This window comes from Hippichthys cyanospilos, chromosome 12 (assembly GCF_059441005.1).
Source record: "Hippichthys cyanospilos isolate Australia breed blue-spotted pipefish chromosome 12, RoL_Hcya_1.0, whole genome shotgun sequence".
Taxonomy (NCBI): Eukaryota; Metazoa; Chordata; class Actinopteri; order Syngnathiformes; family Syngnathidae; genus Hippichthys; species Hippichthys cyanospilos.
Window position 1 is genome coordinate 16,321,622 of NC_142380.1, and position 23,816 is coordinate 16,345,437.

The 23,816-nt window shown below is 37.5% G+C and overlaps 1 protein-coding gene across 9 annotated transcripts in view; it reads left to right on the top strand.

Moving 5' to 3' along the window:
- The first annotated feature begins 865 nt into the window (after nt 1–865).
- The window catches only part of col15a1b (collagen, type XV, alpha 1b), a 53,902-nt gene continuing 30,951 nt past the window's right edge, over nt 866–23,816 (top strand). For 7 of the 9 annotated variants that reach the window (XR_015867478.1, XM_088429942.1, XM_088429944.1 and 4 more), the window contains exon 1: nt 20,691–21,166. Coding sequence is in view for 7 of the 9 variants with exons in the window: in XM_088429942.1 (XP_088286068.1) it covers nt 20,776–21,166 (391 nt within the window). In the remaining 2 variants the exon portion in view is untranslated. Of the gene's footprint in view, nt 983–8,003; nt 8,069–20,690; nt 21,167–23,816 lie in introns of those variants that run through there. The other 2 variants (XM_088429947.1, XM_088429949.1) reach the window with 2 other exon arrangements.

Here is a 23,816-nt window from a genome sequence, read left to right on the forward strand (position 1 = left end):
GACTCAGTTGTGTCTTTCGCATGGGCTCAATTTCAACCGACTCTCAGCTGTGACGAGATAAATGATCGGGTGTTCGTAGGAAAATGCAAATGAAATTTCACGGTGCCTTGCTATGAGCATAGACCCTATTTGTTTTTTCCGACAATTTGGGTAAAAAATATGCACATGGGTCGATTGCTGGAGGTTAATTGGTAATGCTCTGGCAGTGCTCCTATTCTTTCACAATGCGGCAGAAAAGTGTCCTGCTGCTGGGTTGTTACCCTCTAATGGCCCCAAACAACTCTCTTGTAATGGCCTGACTGGTGGTGTCTCATTTACCCACGTAACACTCTGCTAGGCAAGACTTTATAATGAAATGAAAAGCTGCACTGTACATGCACATATGCCTTATGCTACCCCTAAGGGCTGTAAAAAAAAAAAAAAAAAAAAAAAAATATTGACTATTGACAATTTATATACAATGTTAGGATTAATGAGTTACAAAAGTAATGTAATTACTGTAAGGCATTACTTTTTGCCATAACGTGGTAGGGTAATGCCCTGCACACAAAAAGGTAATAATTTACTTGGTATGAATGAGATAAAATGTTTACTTTCTGTTATTAGTATCTACTACAGCAGAAATTAGTGCGGCAGCAGCAGACGACTGGTTGAATATGGACAGTACGTCAGAAATAAAGGCAAGAAGAATTTAATCGTTAGGTGCACCTAGAGTTATCCACCAAATAGCACCAGTAATTTGGCAAACCAATTAGAGCGGACTTGAAGTGAAGTTATTGAAAAGAAAACTTGTGAGAGTGGGGATAGAACAAAGCAGGCAAAATGATCCTTCTCTCGCTTAGGGATGTCTCTTCGATCTTCAAGAGGTTAAGAGACTCGTGCCAGAGTTTGTTGTACATAGATGATAAGCTGCCACTTTCCACAGTGGATTTCCCAGCATTTTGAAACCTTGTCAGGGAGATCCCTGTTGCATAATGACAAGGTAGGCAAACACAGATTTTCAATTGCTATTAAGAATCTCTATAAATAGATCCGGTCAATGTGTATTTAGATGAAGCATACAAAAAGTCATGTTAAAACTGTACGTTAAACACAAAAACCATCCTTTAGGCTAGCTGCTAACGTTAGCACCACCAAAACCACCTATTTTTTAAACGTCTGTCCCTAAACTAGCCGACTGAACTTGAATTTGAATATGCCCAAATGCCCTAATGCCCAAATCATAAACATTGCATCACTGTGCTGTGAAGCTAAGTAATATAGGGATTAAAGTACAAAAAAGACTATCTTGACTAATTATCTATAAGACTATCTATCTTGTCTTTGAAGGTTTATAATACAGATTTAATGATTTGTTGTTTTGTTGTGGTAAAGTAGGTGAAAGTGCTATTATATGAATCAAAGTTAAAACAAGACCCCAAAAAGCTAAAAGATCACAATAACCACACTACATGCATTGGATTAGACAGCGACCTTAAAAATGATACGCAGCTACAGATAATGGATGATGGGTATATCACTGCTTTTACCAACGCCATGTTTTTTTTTTTTTTTTTAATGTCCTGTGTTGTCTTTTAAAAACCTGCGGGCTATCATTCAAGAGGAAATAACTCTAGTGGCTGGGGCGTCATTGCTGAATAAATAGAGGGGAAACAGTAAACTTCAGAAACCCATTCATTTTTGTATTTAGTAGCACATCACATGAGCTCTAATTGTTCCACTCAGAAATAAAACGTAGCTCACAGTAACACAAGGATCTTGCTGATTCCATTGCACAACTGAACATTCCAAAAATTGGGCTTCAATCGCAGTGTTGGGCAATTTACTTCAAAACTGTAATGCATTGTTTATTACTTATTCCTCTCATTCCAAAGTAATTAGTTACATTATGATATTACTGTATTTGAAATGTAAGGCATTACACTACTATTGCATCACTTTTACATTACTCTGACCAACATACCTGGAATTACAGATTTGCCATTCTAAATGTAGCTCATTACACATCTAGTGGAATGACCTTAAACTGAACAAGTACTGTATTTTCCGCACTATAAGGCGCACCTAAAACCCTTAATTTTTTTTTTAAAACCGATGGTGTGCCTTATATATGGATCAATATTGGGATTGGGATTCGTAGATGGGGAATGAACTGATAAAGTAAGCTTTACCTGTTTCTTTTGTGTGTTTACAGTTGAACAAGGTTGGTCATATTGACATTGAGTTATTATGCTACTGAGAGTTTAGAGTCATTATTCTTATTACTTCGAGTATTACTATATTGTGATTGATTTTTTTTAAAAAATATGTCATGAATTGAGGGTGTGCCCTATAATATGGAGAACATTTTAAAATATGTCATGAATTGAGGGTGCGCCTTATAATCCAGTGCGCCTTGTAGTGCTAAAAACACGGTAAACTTCCATGCTCAAAATGATCCCAAAATAAATTTTATTACTCCCTTGAACTTTTAAATGATGCCCAGATGGTTGGAAATGTAAAATAAACATACAAATAAAACAACCTAAACAAAGTTCTCTGTATACCAAAACTGCGCCAACGCCATCTCACTGCAACCAAATGAATTGGTGCATTCATGTTATCGACTGTTTCAATTAATATTATACATTTAAAGGGTTTAAGTAATGCATTACTCCCAACACTTCAATCGTTAATGCCTGGTAGGAATCGCCGGTGCATGACATACTTCCAAGTTACCACATTTAGACTAAAGGCAGGAAATGGCACAACAGGAAGTGCCCTGAATATACAAAGGAAATAAATCTAAATAATGGTTGGCCATTGTTAGGGCAACAAGATGCTCATTTGATAAAGGTGATTCCCCTTCCCGTTTCTTTGATGGACGTTGTTTTGTGTAGAATCAGTGATGAGCTTCCTGATTGTTGTCACTTTCTAGCATTCTTGGATACGTTCCTGATCGTCATCTCTTACCTCAGGCTCATGCAAACTCAATCAATTATTCCCCCAAATCTCCCTTGTCTATCCAGAGACAGTTGGCTGTCGATGAATGCTTTCTTGTTATGCCGCATTAGTTTGCTGGGTCAGCATGCACAAAGCACAGTAATCGTGTGATAGTACAGTATTATAAATTAAGTTGTATTTTTTTTCACCTTTACTATTATCTATCTCTGTGGAGTCGCTTTGATCTTTGGCTCCCACATTGGGGATCGAGCTTATGTATTTGAAACACGTTAAAAGAATCATGTTAACAGACGAGTACTTGCTTTCAGAATATTTGTAACTTACTTGTTCTTGCTTGTTTGTCACACATAGTCACATAGGATACAGTACATGCTGCACAGTACAGGTCAACAAAAGAATTGTTAATTGGGTGATATTTATATAAAAAAAAAAAAATGGAAGGAGATGGACGACATATCGAATTTCAACTTAGACTGATGTTAGTCTTTCAAATTATATTTGTTTTAGCATATCAGCCATGCATACTGAAAGGTTTATAGGCCTATTTACACAGTAAAGACTAATCTGCTACAATCTATCGTATAATACCATAATTCCTCAAATATAAGATGTACTTTTTCCCCAAAAATGAAAGCCAAAAGAAGGGGTGCGTCCTATAAATGGTAACATAAAAATTATACATATTTATTATAAAGATTGATCAGTCAGCCACTTCAGCCGGGTTTTGATGCACAAATGTACATTTTTATATCGATCGTATACTTACGGTAATTATTGTAATGGGACGAGCAAGGGGAATGGGACGCCAGTTCACTGTTAGTATCAAGTGTCCATTACTACTAACAACAGCTCGTGTTAGCTGAGATTATTAGGGCATTATTTTCAATAAAAGAAGCCAGCATACTGAACCAAGGTCAGAGTCCATCCTTGTTCACGCACAGGTATTTTACTAAAAATGGAGAGGATCATGTAAAAGTTCTGAGGTCTCCAACTGATTCAATTAAGAGTGCAATGATTAGAGCACTCGGAAAGATGTTCCGTTTGACTCGTTTATAAATTATGATCTTTTGGCGTATACACACAATCATAAACTTGGTGAAACACGGATGCAGCTCAACTTTGTATTATTTTCTGGGAAAAAAAAAACTCAAATCACATGGCGAAGAAAAGGAAAAGCAGCAGCTTCGAGCACATTCACCATTGCATTGGCAATGTGTTCACTGACCGCTCACAATGTGGGAAATCTCAAACATGCTAAAAGCGCAACAAGTATATATAATTTACGGATATGAACACAAGATAATATAAAGAGTTTCCAAAAGCTGATAATTATTCTATTGTGATATAACGCTTACAGTGTTGCCAAAGTGTTGGTGCGTCTTATACGAGGTCACATAGAAAATACAGTACCAGAATTTGACCCAGAAATGAAGGGTGCTTCTTTCAGACTGGTGCGTCTTATATTTAGGGAATTGTGGTATATAGATGATGAGTGAGCCACATATTTGAATACTTCGGTCACAACTTTCTAACTTTTTACAATGGGATTTACTCAAAATGGCTTTCAACTGAGTCTTTCCCAGTCAGTGGTGATTGCTTTTCAGGGAAAGGAAATATTCCCCAGCATTCCAAGCTGGAACTGCTGTCCTTGTCCTAATTGTTTTCGAGAACGCGACGCTTTTAAGAAGCATTTTCCTTGAGGCAGCATGTTTATCTGACAGCTACATCTATAGAAGAAGAGCTCAAGAGGTCAAAGAAAAGTGGCCTGCCCGGTGAGGGAATGTTTTCCACAAAGAGGAAGAGAGCCAGAGGATGAGGAAGTGGACGGCACAATGTATTTTCTTCAGCGTCATTATCATTCCTGCTTTTGCTAATAATGGCTTGTTAACATCACAGCATGGGCATTCTCAGAGCGACGCCCTCTGAACCCGTTGAGCCCTTTGGCTTTGTTTGGCACAAAGGCAAACGTATCAAGAAATTATCACTTTTTTTTTTATACACCCCACATACACTTTGGTTGCATTTGTTAAATGCATTAGTCATGTACGCATACATCTGTTTGATAGCCACCATACCCCATGCATCAACAGTTGATAGTTTGCAACGTGAATGTCCAATTTATTCATAAATTATTTAATGAAATTGGACTGGCAGGCTTATAGGTTTGCAAGCTCCTGTCTCCAAATCCAAACTGCACATAATGTGTACTTTGACTCGTGATCCTTCAATGGAAAATTCTGTCAGAAGCAGAACCACAGGAGGAATGCTCGAGCGTGAACAATGACTGTATGAATGCACTGAGCAGAGTTTTAGGGGGTTTGATGCCTTGCTCAAAGGCACCTTGAGAGGAATATAAAAGTTTAGGAAGCTCTTTGATCCTTAAAGTTTTGATTACTGTCATCATAATTTGGCCCAAGTTTATGTAGCAATTAACTTGTCACACATTTTTTCCTCTTTTCCTTACATGACACCTTGCTCCAAAAGGAGCAAACTTAACAGCGGGTGTTAAGAAGAACACGTGCAAAATGGGCAGACTTGTACTTAAAGCAGTGAGATTACAAAAAATGTCAATTTTCAATAAAGCTGTCTGATTTCTTAACCTTTTACAATGGTTCTTTTTACCCTTGTCACAACTTGTTAAAGACATGGAAACTTTAAGTACAACATCAATCCCGCTCATGTGGCATTGCTTAGTTGTAATTTAGTTGTTGTTTTTTCCTCAAAACAGTAAATGGTAAACATGATAATTGAGGTTTAAAGAACGGTTTTGAAATACAGTCTAATTGAAAGTGGTATTCATCCAATTGTTTGGCGTACTGCTCAAAGAAGAGATAGAAAAATAGATTCTAGAAATACAGTAGTTACTGCCCTAAAGTTTACATTTTTTTAAATTGACTTGTTATTCGAAAATGGCAGGACTGACTAATGAATAGCGAGTCAACAAATGTTTTGTGATGGTTATGTTTGTAACAGATTGTTTTTGTTTATTGTATTGTCATCCACTGCAAATGATGACTTTAGATGTCTATTTTTTCTCTTTTTTTTTAGATTTGTGCTGGGCTGCCAGTGAATGAGTTAACCTGGATTTTGACTGTTAATGACAGTGACTAAGAATTTAATTACCACCAGCCAAAAAAAAAAGTTATCTTTGACGTTGACAAAAGTCAATGCCGCTGATGCCTTATTAAGGGGACAATTGATTTCAAAATCGAAATAAAACAGGTGTTTGACAGGCAACCATGCCTGGATTCTGTTCAACCTTCGAGGAGATATTAGTTTCTTCTCTCTGTTCCTTTGGGGCTGTTCGGGTAGAAGGACCAACTTAAAAAAAGACTGTTTATCTAGCCTTTTTTGATTTTGTTCCAAATGTAAAATTGTAATGGGTGTGATCACGCCTAATCGGATACTTAAGTAGTATTTTCTTATACTACTTAGAACTTCAAACTTAAGTAGCCCCCTGAGTTTGATGTTTTGTGTTGATGATAATGATGAAAGGAACTGCAGGAGGCCCTCTGAGTAGATTGAATTGGATTCCGTGTTGGGCAAGTTACTTCAAAACTGTAATGCATTATTTATTCATTATAACTCATTAGAATATTACTGTATTTTAAATGTAAGGCCACCGCCATTGCATTACTTTTATATTACTCTCACTAACTGGAAATATGGATTTGCCATTCTAAATGTACCTCATTACACATCCAGTGGAATGTTTGCTTAAGCCTGAAAACAGTACAAATCATTTCCCCTGTATTGTATTGTAAACCTTTAAAGACCGGATACAAAATGTTATTTTGTGTTTTAATCCGTTTAATACTTAGCTGCATAGCATAGTGATGCATTTGTGATGTTTTAGGCAGAAACAGTACATTCCACAATTTCAGTGTTAATAGTCAAATTCAAATTTAGTCGGCAAGGCTCGGGGCAGACATTTCAAAACTAGATGGTTTCGGTGGGGCTAACATTACTGTGTCACCGCTCTAAATGGTTTGCCAAATTACTGGTGCTATTTGAAGAAGTAGACAGCTCTTTAGGTGCACCTGAATTCTTGTCTTTATCTCTGACAAACTGAAATTAATGGGCGTATGTCCATCTTGTGTGCATACTGTCCAAATTCAACCTGTCATCTGCTGCTGCCACACTCATCTTTGCTGTTATGATAGTAATGATAGAAAGTAAACATTTTTCTAATGATAGAAAGTAAACTTTTCTCCTCCAATTTCGCTGTGTTTTTGGCGAATTTGGGGGAAAAACACAACTTTCAGGTTAAAAATGCATTGTGATGCACTGCGTTACTCTCATGTGTGCTGAGTAAAATAGTACTATTTGTGTAATGCATTATATTATCAGATTATAGCAAAAACTAATGCATTACAGTGTTTGCATTACTTTTGTAATACCTTATCCCCAACACTGTCTAGATTACGGCCCATGTCATATTTTGCCACAAAGATCCACCACCATTGAGTCATACAGGGTATTCTCATTGAATGCGATTGAGCTGTAACGTTCGAACAGAAGCAGGACAAATGTTGTCAGATTGACTAAAGGTGAGAAGTTGATTCACAGAGGCATCGTATTAAAACCATTGAAGAAAATTGACTGAAGGAGTCACCTACTGAGGGGCGGGAGGGTCAATTGAGTGGGTTAAGGGTGGGGTTTCTCACCGAGGGAATCACATTTCCCCACTCTGTGGGCCTGAAGACTCAGCTCAGAACTGAGAGAGCTTTTGTATTGCCGAGAGGGAAAGAGGGAGCTGTGAGTCAGGGGGAGCACAAATTTAGCCAGAATTTCACTTGGACTTGTCTTGTGGATTTCTTCGTCCTTTCTATCAAAATGCTGCACGGGTGAGACATTTACAATTTTGCTACTATGAATTCATACAAATTGGCTGGGCTACATTTTATTATATCACTGATTTCTCCTCAAGGTGCCTCAGTGTTATAGCCCTGCAAACTTTTTATACAACTTACAGAGCAGTCTGGCTTAACCATTTCTTTTTTCAATCAAGTCCCGAATTTAACAACAATATCCAGCTAAGGACCAATATCTGTCCCCAGGTGGCCTCTAGTTCTGCATCTTGTCCTCCTGTTCTGTCATACTGCAGCTCCACAGTTTCCGGAAGGTAACATTCATGCTTTCAATTTTTTTAAAATTGTAATATATTAAATGTTTGTCGGTAGACACAGGACTCTGACTTTTTTTAGGAGGGTTAAAATCAGTCGAAGTGTTCTCAATTACCATTTGAAGTCAAATTCAGAAAAAACACTGCATTCTATGTGCTCTTTTAGACAGAGGTACCTTAGTAATGAATGAATCATAGGCTGGACTGGAATATTATTTCCAACTTTTAGATTTATTCTCCGTGTTACCAAAACCTATTGGAAAAGTACACATCTAACTTTGTAGAAAACGCTTCAAAAAGACCCTTACATGGTCCAGCAACTGTTTTAAAAGTACAAAATAACTTACAATACGCACATGTTTTTTTTTTTTGTCATTTTAAATTCTTTGGACATTGGACAGTTAAATTGATTCATTTGAACTTCAGTTTACAGATACATCCGTAACGGGTTTGTTTTTTTGTTTTTTTTCAACTGAGCATCTTCAGTAGAACTGAGCAAAGTATGGCTCGAGGTTCAGATATTACCTGCTTTGTTCTTTATTCCAACCCATGGTGAACTTATATACATTGGAACTTATATCTTTTAAGTCTTTTAACACTTCACGTGCCAGAGTTTTTTCAATAAAATATTATGTTTTTGTATCACTATTTCAAAAGGTTGTGGTTTCAAATGGTTAGAGACAAAAGGATGGTGTAAAAATTGCTTGCTGCAATTTTGCTACTTTGGCACTTAAAGGGTTAAATATCCATCAATCCATCCATTTTCTTAGCTGCTTATCCTCTGAAGGTTCGCAGGCGTGCTGGAGCCAACCCGGGGCGTCTGAACTGTGAAGTGGACATGCTAACCAGTCATCCGCTGCGTGTGAATTTATTGTAAATATCGCAATAAGAAACCCTGAACCATTATATTATAAATTATATTTTTAGGTTATTAAATCTTTAATGAAATATTGATTAAATTAGTTAGATTTCAAATTGAGCATAAATGATTGTTATTGTTCAAATAAATATCAGACAGACACATCATAATATTTTTTGTTATTCCATAGTTGGTTAGATAATTCATTTAAATTGATTATAACAATAAGCAGTTAATTGTTTTTATTATTCAAAGGATCAAGTATACATAATATACAAAAATATCAGTACATTACAGTAATATAAATCAATTTCCTTTTTTTAACTAATTTAGAATAGAAAAATATACTATATACTATAATTTCATAGTGAACCTTTTTTTAATATTTTTTCATAGGAATACTTACATTTATTTGAAACGTATCCTTTAAACTGGCATTTGTCCATCAAAAATAAAAATAGCAAAAAGTTATTCCCATTTATAAGAGTGGAGAAAAAAAATCACAAATGACAGACGTACTGTATATCACCATCGCCGCAGGTTTCGAAAATTCTAGAAAGACTTTTTTCTCATAGGTTTGATGCTTCCATTGCAAATCATGATCTGTTAAGTGACAATCAATCTGGATTTAGATAGAAAGGGAATACCTCTATGGCAGTAATGAAACTAGTTGAGGATATTGCAACTAGTATAGATCAAAAATAATTTACTGTTGGTAGATTCATCGGTTTAAAAAAAAGCATTCGATACTGTTGATCATAACATATTGATTTTTTTTTTTTTTTAATAAATATGGTATTAGAGGTTTGGCACGTAAATGGCTGCAAAGTTAATTAGATGATAGGATTCAGTATGTCCAGTGAAATTATGAAAAATCTAGAGAGCTGAAGATAACTCACGGGGTCCCACAAGGCTCTGTTCTTGGTTTTATCTATTTTGTATGTTAATGATGTCTGCTGTGTCACAAAAATTCTGAATATGGCGTTATTTACAGACACAACTTTATATTGCTCCGGAGAAAATCTCAAACCCCTTTAGAAAATCAATTACTGTATAATGAAATTAATCACTATCTGTAACGATAAAGTCGCATCCCTTTTCCATTTGCTTTTAGATTCCTCGTCTCCTCGGTGTGTTTTTTGGATAGGCGACCTCCTGTTGTGGGCCGCTCATACAATGCGGTGGGGGAGATTGTTTGGCAAGAGGGCATGTGTACCCACATCAGGATGACAAATGTGCTGCGTAGTAGTAGTAATCGTCATAGTATTATAGACACATTCTTCTTGTGTGTTGCTTGTGTGTTTGAGAAAGTCACAGCAGATTTTTGGGAGGTGTAGTTGTTACCAGGCAAAATTGAACATCATGCAGGTTCAAGTGGGTGTATGCATTTTGGCAATTGATGATGGAAATGACTATTTCTAAAAAAATTTGTGTGTACGTAATGATGCAGACTTACATGGAAATGCTTTTACAGTCACATTATTTTCCGCAACCAAAATACTCATTAGGTTCAGAGAACACAACCTATAACTGCCAATGTTCAGATTTACAAACTACTAGAAAGAACCTTGTTAACGTTTTGTTAGGCACAATAACCTATCTGAACAACAGATGTAAGCAATGGGCTTCTTGTAATTGCAGTGTGCAAAATATATACTTAAATTAGTGTATCTAATTTTCTAATGTTGAATCTCTTCTGTATGCTGAATAGATGCATTTTTATGCATGTTGCTTGTGCCAGAGATGTTGAGGGTCGGAAACCAACGGTCAATAACACTGAAGTGGACAAAAATTGGCTGTCATCGTGTTTGGTATGATCTGATAGGCTCCTGTTGTGGGAGGAATTAAATGGGGGCTATCAATGCTATTCTACGCCATCAGGTCCCGCAAGGGTTTGGTCACTAAAAGTTATTTTAACATTATCTGATCACCTGTTCTCTTTTTGCGGCTGTTTACATGGTAAACAAGCGCGGTACCTGGCAGCTAGCATGTTTTGAAATTGGGCGTTCGAATCTTGGCTTTGGCTTCAATGTGTAGTATTTGCTTGTGACTCATTCACCTCTTTACACAAATAGCACTTGGACAATATGCTGTGTAAGGGTGTCCATTTTTAGTCCGCATGATTATGTCGTTACAGTTAACGCTGCAGTTGAATTTTCAATCAAGCACATGTTTTGCTTATAGTACTATAGAAATGATTATTATTTCATGTTGAGGCTGTGAAAACCTCCATCACTTTTTCCATTCATGCGCCAGTTGTCCTTCATTACTTTTTCACAGTGCGTCCACAGTCTGCGTTTTAACCCGTTTCCACCAGTGACATTATTTAATACCAGCGCCAACTTTGTGTCCGAGCACGGCATGGTCTCATAAGTGATGAGAGGCGCTACTTAAATGCAGTCACTATATTAGGATTGGACTGACTCAGAGCAGAGTTTGAAACATGCTCATCGAAGAACAGCGACTTGAAGTGACACGCAGCTGGGCACAAAGGAATAAGTGTAAAAAATAATGGCGTAGCGGTCAATTATTTGGGATTCAATGGGAACAAATACTGGAAACTTAAATTCCTAAAGGGCTGCAGTTTGAAATGAGTTGTGTTTTTCATGATGGGATGTGACAAAGCGGAACCTTAGTTCCCACCATAGGCATCACCGGGTTTTATGAACACAGGATAATGAAGATGATGTGAACGGATCCAGTGCTTGAGCATAAGATTTTATAAGCACCTCTCAAAGAAGGATAATACTGTGCAAAAGTTTCAAGTCCACAGATTAGGCAAAGGTTGTCCTAAAATCATGAATCGGATTTCCAGTAAATATGGATGTTCTCTATTTGATTAAGTGGAAGTGATTGGAAAATGATGAAAAACGAGAAATTTAGAAAAGAAATGATGAATTATGTATATTCACTTAAATTATTTTCTGAACATTTTACTTTACACATCTTATATATAAATCCATAAATATAAGATACAATGCAATGAAATAATTTAAGGGGGTAACATTTTTTTGGGGGGGGGGGCCTTGAGCCCTCCTAAAATATATCTAAGGACTTCACTGGTTTAATTGAAGGAATTAGTTTGAAATTGAAAAGAGTACAACATTCAAAATATTACTGTGTTGTAGTAGAAGATGAAAAGTAGAAGATCAAAAGGTTTTTTTTTGTCAATGTCGCTCATTCAATCTACAATACGAACGTGAGTAGCTACTGTTTGTATCCTCATTTCCATGGTTACTTTTAAAAGTTAAGCATGAATCAATTTCATTGTGTGTGTCACACAAGCTACGCTTTGGAGCAGAAAGGCTCCAAAGAATGTCTCAAGTAATTAAATGACTTCATTTCGGAACGTCATACATCGCATTTGCGAAAATCTTGTACAATTAAAACAATCTAAATCTAAAAAAGTAATTATCCAGTTGTTAACTTATTAAAATATGCACTTCTAATAAGGAACTACATTGAACTTCATTTTTTATGCCAACATTCAATGATAACATTTAATGTTGGCATCAAAAAGTATAAACCTATTGTGTTTTTGTCCTCAATATGTTCACTGAACAGTTAGACATAAAGTTAAGATGGCCAAATTTACACTTTTAACTTTTTGACAGAACTTTAAACAACTATATAAAATTATTATTATAAAAATCCCTGTGGTCCTATGGAGCCTGTCAACATAAAAAATAACCTGATGGTCAAATTGTATCAAAAATTGAGTTGGTAAAACAACCAAACAAATGATTTGTTTCCAGTTTGGAGCGCCTATGATTTCAATGAGAAATGTTGCTGATGTATTTCTGGCAATTGATGACATGTATAAGGACTCAGCTGAAGTTTGAAAACAATCTTTAAGCACCACATCTTGGATGAAAGTGAGTGTCGATAACGAAACAGATGACAAGAGCCAGTGCTTACTGACAGACTGATCTTATCTCAACGAAGTAACACAAATAATTGTGTGTGGGAAGCCAAACTCACTAAGCCCATGCACTGTAGCATACACTGTGCAAGCATGCAGAAACATACGGTATGTAAACAAAGTAGTTGAAGGCACAATATGCACTAAACACTTGTGGATCACTATTGTTGAACTGGCCTTAGTTAAAGCACAGAAAGCTGCGAGATGTAAATGCATCATAATACGGTTATGCAGTAGATGCATAGGTAGCATTTTTTTTTTTTTTTAGTTGTAGAATGTTCATTCTTAATATCAAAATACACACACAATGAAGAAATAGAACTCATTGAAAATGAACTAGTCACTTTGGTTCAACTTAGCTGCTGTAGCAAATTTTTTAATCGCTACTTTGAAAACTACAGAACTGTAACTGTCATGTAAAAGTCGAGCTGAGGTTCAGAACGGCTTACTCAAGGTCATCAGTCACATTTCAGTACTGATCCATGGATCAACTTGTACATGGGCAACACCTGAAATAAGGATGGTTTGGAACTGATTTATTTTAATCCGATTTAGTTTAGTTCGTTCATTTGTACTTTGCATGGCTTGATCTTTGTGTTTTGGCGCCGCCTCTGGCCGGTATTGATATTACATTTTGTAGTGAGAAGGATGGTGTGGCTTTAACTGAGAGCAGTCAGTTGGTGATGCACACATTGTTTTGTCCCTTTGTGAAATCTGACCGGCTGCAAATTGTACTTTCTTTGTAAGAAATTAAGAATGTTTTAATTCATGACATTATGCCCAAAATGTGTTTGTTTGTTGGTCCAACAACTTGTGACTGTGCCTTGTATACGTTTAACTCAGCATTTTCATTTGTGCCAGGTATTTCCTTTGGTATATGGTAGCATACGCATGACTTTCAACTAGCCATTTAGATTGCTAAACAATAAATAGTGTTGTCGAGCGAGCACTCTGTAGATGGTATTCTGCCAGTGGCACTCTGCGGCAAATATGAGATAATATTTTCCTGTTACATTTTTTCTGAAGGTTGTCTTTCATTCCCCACAGTAAATAACTGTCACCAAGCAGATTGCTTGGCTGTCTTCATATGCACAAGCCCATGCAAAAACATCACTGGATGACTTCTTTGTGCTCTTCAGGGGGTGAAATTTGGGTGATGGGATGGATGGCAAGAGATTTGGTAAGTGGGATGGGGACACTCGATGTCATGGAAACAAGCCCTCTGCAGATGGTCACCTCTGCTCTCCAAAGTCCCAACAATGCGTTCCTTTATCTGCAGTATGCTGTAGGCCTTAGAGCATGATGTTGACAAAGCAAATGGATATGTGTTTCAAATGAGGTGTTAGCGTCCTTTTAACTGTGAGGCGGACGTACTATTCACTGCGCCACGAGCTGCCTGTTTATATTTATATAAAACAACAACTTCAAATTTGTTATTCTTTTTTAATACTGTACAAAATAGTACAAGCACAATTATTTTCATTTTTATACTTGACATTAGAGGTCCCCAACCACCGGTGCGTGGCCCGGTAACGGTCCGTCATTTAACTGGTATTAACTGGAACTGATTTATCCTTTAACAGTTCATTCATTTGTGCTTTGTTTGGCTTGATCTTTGTTATTTGGCGCCACCTCTGTCCGCTGCTGATATTACATTTTGTAAGGAGGAAGGACGGTGTGGCTTCAGTTGAGAGCAGTCACTGTCACAGACACACATGTTGCTCTGTCTCCCTGTGAAATCTGGCCCATGAGTGCCTGTAAAGTTGTACTTTCTTTGTAAGAGTGTTGTCATTTATGATAATATGCCCCAAATTAGCTTGTTTGTTGATCCAACAACTTGTGACTGTGGCTAACATGCTAGCTAATGTTAGTTCTTATATCCAGTGTGTATTAAAGTGCTGCCTTGGATGCATTTAGCTCATTAGCATGTTCATTTGCCAGGTATTTCACTTATATAGGTATATATAAGGTATGTGTTAGCAAATACAATGGATTTGCATTCATAAGAACTCATTTGCATCTAATTAATGTTCTGTATTGAAATGAATAGCATTTGTAATTCAACTATATGATTGACTGCTTGCCCTACCTCCTCTAATGCAGGGCCAATGTCAAGCGTTGACCTCTCAGTGGTTTTCTGTTATTTACATTTCTTTTACAAGTCTAACATACAGGAGTTGTACATGTAGTGCTTTTATTTACATTGTATAATGGGAAACTATGCAAAAAATATACTACTGTATATATTTGAGAAGGCAGGAAATAATTCCTCATAGCGCTATTTTTAACAATTGTCCAAAGACATTCATCTTTAAAAAAATATATAAAAAAAGTTCTGTCTCAACCTTCACATCATCAATCTTAGTTATTGCTTTTTATCGCATCTCACACAAGGCTGTTAACCTGGTTTCAAGGTTCGATCAACGTACGTTCCAAAAAGGTTTATTCCTTGACGGAGCAATACGATCTGCAACATATTTTTCTCCCTTTCTGTTATCAACAACTTGTTATACTTTACTGTCACCAAGCTCTTTTTTAGTAAGATCCTTGATAATGTAAAGCCAACAATGAGAATATAATTTAATACCATTCAACACCAAGCAATCTAAACCCAGATAGCCATCCATGCTCATGTGGCTCAGGTTGAATACAATCTGCAATTCAGGGTTCTCCTGACGTTGGACTCCAAACAATTTTAAGATTTAAAGAAAAGGTCTTGAATGTTTGGGTTAAGACTTCCCTTCAGGCAGTCTCCTTCTGCGATAACCTCTCTGACTCCCACTGTTCTCCTGGTTTCACCTTTCCTATTATTATTTTGTCTCCTTTTGACCTTCTGCTTTAGTGTGCGTTAGTGTCTTGTCAAAGTTTGTTCAGCAGGAAACCCAAAAGAAGGCAGAATACCCCCGTAATGGCCAGAATCATGCAGCCCTACCAGCCAGGTATAAGCACTCTCCGAGATCAATACAAAGTCTAGATTTTCTTTTATTTTTTTGAAAAGTCTGCCACTTCAATATAAGAATAAAGATAAGCCACAAACAACAGCAGGATGCACATGCTAAGACAATAAAAGACTGTTGGAAACAACTTTAAATATACAATATATACAATATTCAATTTATACAAAGTTTTAAAATGCAGGTTGGAGCTTTTGATGTTTAGGCCTTTAGAGACAGCCTTGACGGCCCTGACAGCAGCACACCACGTTGTATAATTCATGCAGCAAAACCAAAAATGGTTGTAGACTTCATTTTCTCTTGATCTCACGGTCTGAGGCCACTTTTAGTTGTTGTTCTATTTAATGCACTCCTTTCTTTACATGGAGCTATATTTTCTTCTAACAGGACAGTCTGGGCTGGACTTTCCAAAAAGAGCTAGTCGTCCTTTCCCTCTGAACATGGTCTAGAAATATGAAATCAAAACACATCGTAGGGGGAGTGGAAGAGTAAGGGGAAGCTGGGGGAAGTGCATGAGAAAAGTTGAGTTTCAACACTGGTGTCATTGATCAATGGTTACAGTGTGTGTGGGTGTGTATGTGAGAAGGTATGTGTGTGCGTGGGTCTGCGTGCGTGTGCGTGTATGTGTGTAAGTGTTTGTGTGTGTGAGTGAGTGAGAGAGAGAGAGACAGACAGAGAGTGAGAGAGAGAGAGAGCAAGATGGGGTAAACCATTACCTGAGAACTGGTCCTTTCTGTTTGACCTTTGTACCCTTCCTCACCCTTCCTGTTTTTGTAATACACTAATGTTGAGTCATGTTTCTTGTGTTTTTGTTTTTTTTTTTACTTTTTTAAGTAACACAGTGCTGGCACATCTGCCCTCTGGTTCTGACGTTTTCGGTCAGAATCTTGACTCCAGCTTTCCCGTGTAGTGTTTGCTTGCTTTCTCCCACATACACCCTGTTATCTTTGGTTCAGTGAAGACTTTGAATTGTACATTTCTGTGAATGTGAGTGTCAATGATCGTTTTTCTGTATGTGCCCTGGCCCCACTATTAACAGGTAGTATTGGTGATTCATCCAGGATGTGTGGAAACGACTCTATTAACCCACATCATTTATGTGGAGAAGAGCTCTCCTGTTAATGAATTCAGGGAGTTAGTCTAACTAGTGTATCTTATTACATATTTACTGGTAGTTGATTGTTTTTGTGTATGATGTGCCATAAAAAGCCTCTTACCGTAACAGTGTAGACATTAACAATAAAATATTAAACTGTTTCCCTCAAAACAAAGCAGTTGTGTATCCCCCTTCCTACAGCATACAGTTACTCCACATTTTGCATGACAACCATCCATAACAATAATGTAAACAAAACACACACACACAAAAAATAAACAACAGTCTAAACATAAGGGGGAATACAGTTGTGTATATCTATTTCAGAGTTATGAATTGCGTGTAGTATTGTTTCACGAGTACGTATACTAATAGTACGGACTCGTGTCATTGAGTTTTTGCTTGCATTACTGTACATGACCACTAGAGGGTAATAAACTATCAGATTGCTTAAATCGTGTGGTAAAGTGCAACAGTTTACAGCTACACTGTACAATACACATATAAGCGGTACTTGTACAAGGGGTAACCGCAACGCAACACAAACGGATCAAATGATCAGCTCAATAGCAAGCTTTGTAGAAGTCTGATAACAATCCTGATCGTTTGCTTTGGAAAGGGTGGAAAACAGGCTTGGTAGGGGCTCTCAAGGACTGGATGTGGACACCCCTTTTCTAATGGCAATCTTTGGACCTCAAAGATTTTTATAGATGCTAAAACATTTCTAGTAACTACTATGATTTACTCTGACAGTAAAACAATTAGAGTTTATTGTAAGAATTGTTGGGTAGGGCGGAAAGTGAGAGGGAGGTGAAGGGGTTACTTTCCCTGGAATCCAGAGGCCCTAGCCGGGCTCACCATTCATTGAATTGAGTATGAGTCAACATATAGATGTTTATCATGTAGAATACCTCCAACTGTACACTGAATACATTTATATAGCAGATATTAAGGATATCAGTTTTGTGTCAATGACTTGATGACCGAATTGTGTAAAATGTTTTTTCTTCCGTTTCTGTTTCCTGAAAACAATATTGATGTTAAATAATAGCTAGCTACTCTTTAATTGATGGCCTATAATAAAAATCATATGGGTCATCTGTGACTAGTAGGAGCGCAAAGCACAATAACGCTGACACGGATGAGGACTGAATGGTTCATAAAGGGGCACATTTTTAGGATGCACTTTTTAAATACCCCTCCATATCTCACTCTCTAATCTGCACTAACTATGCCTAATGTAACCCACAAAGCCTAGCAAAGCACTCTAGACCTTTGTACCCCTCCTCTCGGACTAATCCACAAGGATTCAAGCCAAAGGCCAGTTTCCTCAGCCTGACAAAGCCCATCATCTGCTCCATTAGAGGGTATCTGACCATTCTTTCCATCATGTATCAGTATATTCTAACAACAATGGCACCCTGCTTTCACCTTTCAGACAATTAGTCACTTGAATACCCAGTATTTTTCCCAATGACTGACGTTCCAGAAATTCAGATGCAACCACAAGTAAAGGCTGTTCTATACATGGATTGGAATTGATTACAACCCATTCTTATAGTCCTGTCATAATTTCAGCACACTGCTTCTACCATACAGTATGAAGCACACACTAGATTTATCAGACTACTTTATCTCATTTGCCTAAGCTGCAGCGTTTTTGTTTCCCTAAAATATGTGTGTGTAGTTGTTTTTGTCACCTGATGACTGGCAGGCGACAAGTCCAGGGTGTGCACACACCCAAAGCCGAGAGAGATAAACTCTCAAACCCCATTAAAGCAAGTTAATTTCTTAATTGCACAAAATAGTAGCTACTAGTTTGTTCCCATTTTTGGGTGCAGTACATTCACATTGTAAATCTTGCCTTTCAGGTAAAATGCAACTTTGGCTTGAGGGAGTTGTACATCAAATAAACCAAAAATGGCAGGACTCTCCTGTTAGCCAACATGAATAAAACAGCATATTAAATTTGTTTTGAGTCAATTGTTCAAATTTTAATATTAATTTAAGCGTACATAATAAAAGCCGTTTTTAAAATCACAGTATGTTATCCTTCCTTACACACTTAATAAGATCACTTTTGTCCAAACAACTATGACCCACAACCGAGATAATATAACTGAGTCACTGTCTGATAATTGAGCTGTGATAGAGGGACGTTTGATGTGAGCATGAGCCTTTGCACGAATAATGCTAATGCAGTGTATCGTTACACGAGTCCACATTTGATCACAATTTCTAGACTCAAACAGCAATGTAATAAAGCCAGTTGTTGCTTCTTCGACGAGAAGACAATTCAAGGGCCACAGTCATGCAGAGGTGGGCACTTCGTCAGTACTTATGGACTGTCCATCAGTCCATCACCGACAGACGCCTGTTTTGCCAACGGACCGACGAATGACAGGAATGCTAAAAAACGGCGAATTAAAAGAGTCTGAATAGACATTACACCTAATGTCTGTCAGCCTGCTATGCCCCTTTTTGCTTACTGAAATATAATTCAACTGACTTGGATGTTTATCTGCTATATTGCTCCATTTTTATAGTACAAGCTCCAATCAGCATGCAGTCAATGTAACAATGGTCACATTACAGTACCATCAAATAGTGGAAAAACACGTTCAGTTGAGTGAATAAACTAGGTTGGTTCCATTCACTATTTTCACACCTGTAAGATAGCTGACTTTACCAGAGATTTATTTGTAGTTGCTCCCTGTCTTAGTCCTGGTTTCAGGTTTCTTGCTAATGAAGAGCATTCTGGATTTTTAAGCATTTTTTTTTTTTTAAATTAAAGACGTTTTTTAGTCAATTCAACCTCAGCAATACTTTGTTTTACTTGTAGTGTTGGTGACATTACATTACATTACATTACACAGACAAATTTGGACAAATGTTCATGAAACCGTTTTCTATAGCTGGAGGACAGGCAGCTTTAAATGAAAATCGACATCCACCATTTAAGAGTCAAGTAATGCATTATAATGCCATCCAGTGGACATGATTGCTAAATACACTCTCGTTCCCTGTATTTAACATGATAGTGTAATATGTAATATTAAACAACTTAGCTGGCTTTGTTTTCATATTACACTTATATTACTGTGTTGTTTGAATTGCAGTGTAACTATAGAACCACATACATGGTGTTAACTTTAAGTTTATGTACCAAAACAGAAAAAAGATTGATTATGGGTGGAGAAAGACGTAGACCAGCGACATGGTGAACCAGAATTTTGTTGGCTTGAAAAAAATGAATGTGTGTGTGTTTGTATATATATATATATATATATATATATATATATATATATATATATATATATATATATATATATATATATATATATATATATATATATATATATATATATATATATATATATATCCTGTAATTAACTGGTGCTCAGTTCAGTGTGTACTCTATCTGCAGCCCAAAGTTAGTCAAGTCTTCTGCCCACCTTGACCTTGACTTTTCTAAATTCTGCACCAGTCGAGTAGCATATAAATGAATCTGAATTGTTGTCTATATGTATGAATGATGTCAAGATGACGTTCAGGTTTTTTTTTTTTTTTTTAGAGGGACACTTATAGCTAGCTGTTGGAGAGCGGAAGGAAGGAGTAATGAGCACACAGTTTAATCTGCCCGTCCACCCGAGTGAAGGAACAAGAGTGAAAATTAGGTTCGCTGTGTTGTGGAGGGCCAGAATAGGGGCAGTCACTAATTACAGTTGGAGGCGGGGGCAGAGGGGCATAAGAGAAGGAGGTTAAAGTGCATGAGAGAGGATGGAGCAAGGACAGAGAGAGAAGCTACAAGACTGTTCACTTTTTTTTTCCAATTAGATCACTTGTTTTAGTCTCTTCATATGCGAGTCACACTGCATGCAATTTGTTGCTTGCCCATCTTTTCACACAAGCCACTGGGCGAGGAGAATGGGAACGCTTTGCTTCTCTCTCGTTCTACTCCTCCTCTGGTCCACACCTGTACAAGCTCAATGGTGGAGTTTTTTCTGGGGGAGCCAAAAGAGCAGCCCTAACCCTTCTACTCCATCCATAACTTCACCGAGCCCTTCGGCCATGCCGGTGACAACGGCGTGGGTTGGACGTGAGGACGAGACAACGAGGACAACTTTCACAAGTGCGATCCAGACTGAGAGGTCAACTCTAAGCCCTGCGGGGTCTTTCTGGGGAACACCACCCCCAGATGTGATTACAGTTGTGGTTATCAGTAATGCCAGATCCCATTTCAAACCACTGAAACTCTGGAAAAGTGGTGAGTAATGTAGGTACCTACTGGAAGGGTATATCACAGCTTGTCGATGCTGCATTTTGGGAAATAGTTTATGTGGATGGAATTTAAAATGCTTCAGTTGTGAACAAGGCTTCAAAATATCCTGTTTTTTGGCATTGTTATTAGTACAGCTTTTTTTCAACATCTGCATGAATTGTATTGTATCATAAGATTGTATTATGCACCAGCTTTGGCACGAAGCATTCGATGAATTAGAATTTTTCCTGAATTTGGTTCTGAATTTGACAAGGTGTATATCTCGCGACTAGACTGTACTGATTGGCATCGGAGACGTTCACTTCCCATCCCAACAGGCTTCATTGGGTCATGCACAAGATCAGTTAGGACAGTGCTCTGGCTGGCTGCTCTAATCTGGATGAATGAGAATATTCACAGGCCGCCCTTCCACTTGCATAGTACAAGCTAACAATGATCACTTTGGATTAGATTTTTCAGATCCAAACAAAGGTAAGAAATTTCATTCGTGACTGAAAGAAATACTTATTAAATATTGCACGGATGTTTACTTTATAGTCATTTGTGTCTTGTTTCTAACATTTTATGATAAGAATTAACTAATAAAAACAGACACATTTGTAGCTGCATAAATTAGGCGCTGTAAAGTCAAATCTATCCACGTAAGAAGGCGTTAGAATGTCAGAACACAATATTCAGGAGAAAAGCAAATTGTTGATGCACCTTACTCCATCTAAAATGCTGTAAAGATTCCGCATGCAGACATCACTTTTTTTAAACCCTCGCATTTGCTCTGGTAGCACGGTGGTATGTGACATTGCCGTACCCTGATGTGCATTGCACTACATTTTTGGGAGCCTGAGAAATCCAGGGGGAGTGGGCCGAGCAGCGGGAAGCTTTTGTATGGCATGACAGGGTCAAGGTGGGTTTAAAAGGTTATGTGTGGCAATTTGAAGGGGGTTGGTTTTATAAGTCTCACCAAGCTGATCAAGCATTCATGTGGTCAACATGATGAGGATTATATGGATTTTCAGAGACTTTGAGGAGAAATTGTAGTACAAAGTTAGCTTAATGGCTGAGAGATTTATGAAAAGTTTCAAACTGATTCAAGTGACATTTGTTGATGAAGCCTGAACCATATTTAGTCTCCCAAATGACCAAGATGTCTAGTCGATATCGGGATTATACATTTAAAGGACGGATTAAGTATTTAGCTTTGGTCACAAATGAAGTCTATTGGAAAATTCCCATTTATACGTCTAGGCCTTTGTGTTGGTGCAGATATTGCAATCACACAGTCAAAGTGAATTATTTTTGAAGGAGAGAGTTTAGTGTCACTCATGTGCACATTCAATTTAATAGTTTGATGGTGACTATAGGGGTGAACGTTCATGTTGTAATTTAGAAATCCGTCGTTGTGTTAGTTAAGGCTATGGTGCAGTTGCCTGTGTTTGGGCTTTTTGGCTTGATCTTTGTTTTTAGCGCCTCCTCTGCCCGCTGTTGATAGTACATTTCATAGCGAGAAAGGATTTTGTGACTTCAATTGAGCACCAGCGTTTTATATAGTCCTGCCTTGTATGCATTCAGCTCGGTAGCATTTTAATTTGTGACAGGTGGTATATGTTTGCATATGCAAAAGGTTTGCATTGATAAAAATTTGTATTGAAATGAATAGCATTTGCACTTTTTTCCTGGGGTCATCCATGCCCCCCATAGCATTGCCTCGTGTCCCCCCAGGGGGGCCCGCTAAACTATTTGAGAAACATTGCCATTTAAACATATAGGATTCAATTGATGGCTAAGATAGGGGGTACCATAATTATATTCCAGGCTTGTTTCAGGACTTGATTTATTAAAATAATACTGTTGACCTATGTATCAAATTTGAGCATTTATGGCAACAACTTATTGGCCAACATGTCGAGTGAAGCTAGCATTCTTTCAGAATTCTTTTTCCTGCATTGATGACGGCATCAGATAATTCCCTTGTGCGAACTTAATTTTTTTGTTTGCATGTTTTCGATTATACTGACTGCAAAGTAATGCACACCTTCAATTTTGTGTTTGCAAAATCAGTTTGACAAATGCAAAGCTTGTACAGTACACTGGACAGTATCCTGTATTGTGTTCTGAGTTAATATAGAGACAGTTGAGTTGTCATTTTCTCTGCCTCCAGCGCATACCTCAACACATACACATTCACACTCAAGCCTCTAATCGGGTATGTTTCCAGTTGGTCAGGCAGATAAATTAGAGAACTCCATGTTTGAAGTGTCTTGTATAATATGGAGCTTGTGTTCATATGGGTGAAAAAAAGTTTGTGTGGCCCCCATCTAACACAATGACTTAAAGATTAAATGGAGTTTTGGGGTTAACATCGGCCTCATTGCGTTTGTTCATTTGTGATGCTCAAGGTTAGGGGGAAGGATTAGTTGATGTTTTGTGTCAATAAAAAGTCCACACTTGGACAGTAACCGAGAATGTGTGTGCATGACTATAGGTCTACTGTAGCAGGGGTGATGTAGAATGGAATGCTGAGTTGAGAGTTGGTCTTTATGGGAGGCATGTTCAATGGTAGATAATAAAATCAATGTGGGGCCATCCATTAATATACACTCACGCACAAAATAGCATAATTGCCACATATTGTGAGGTA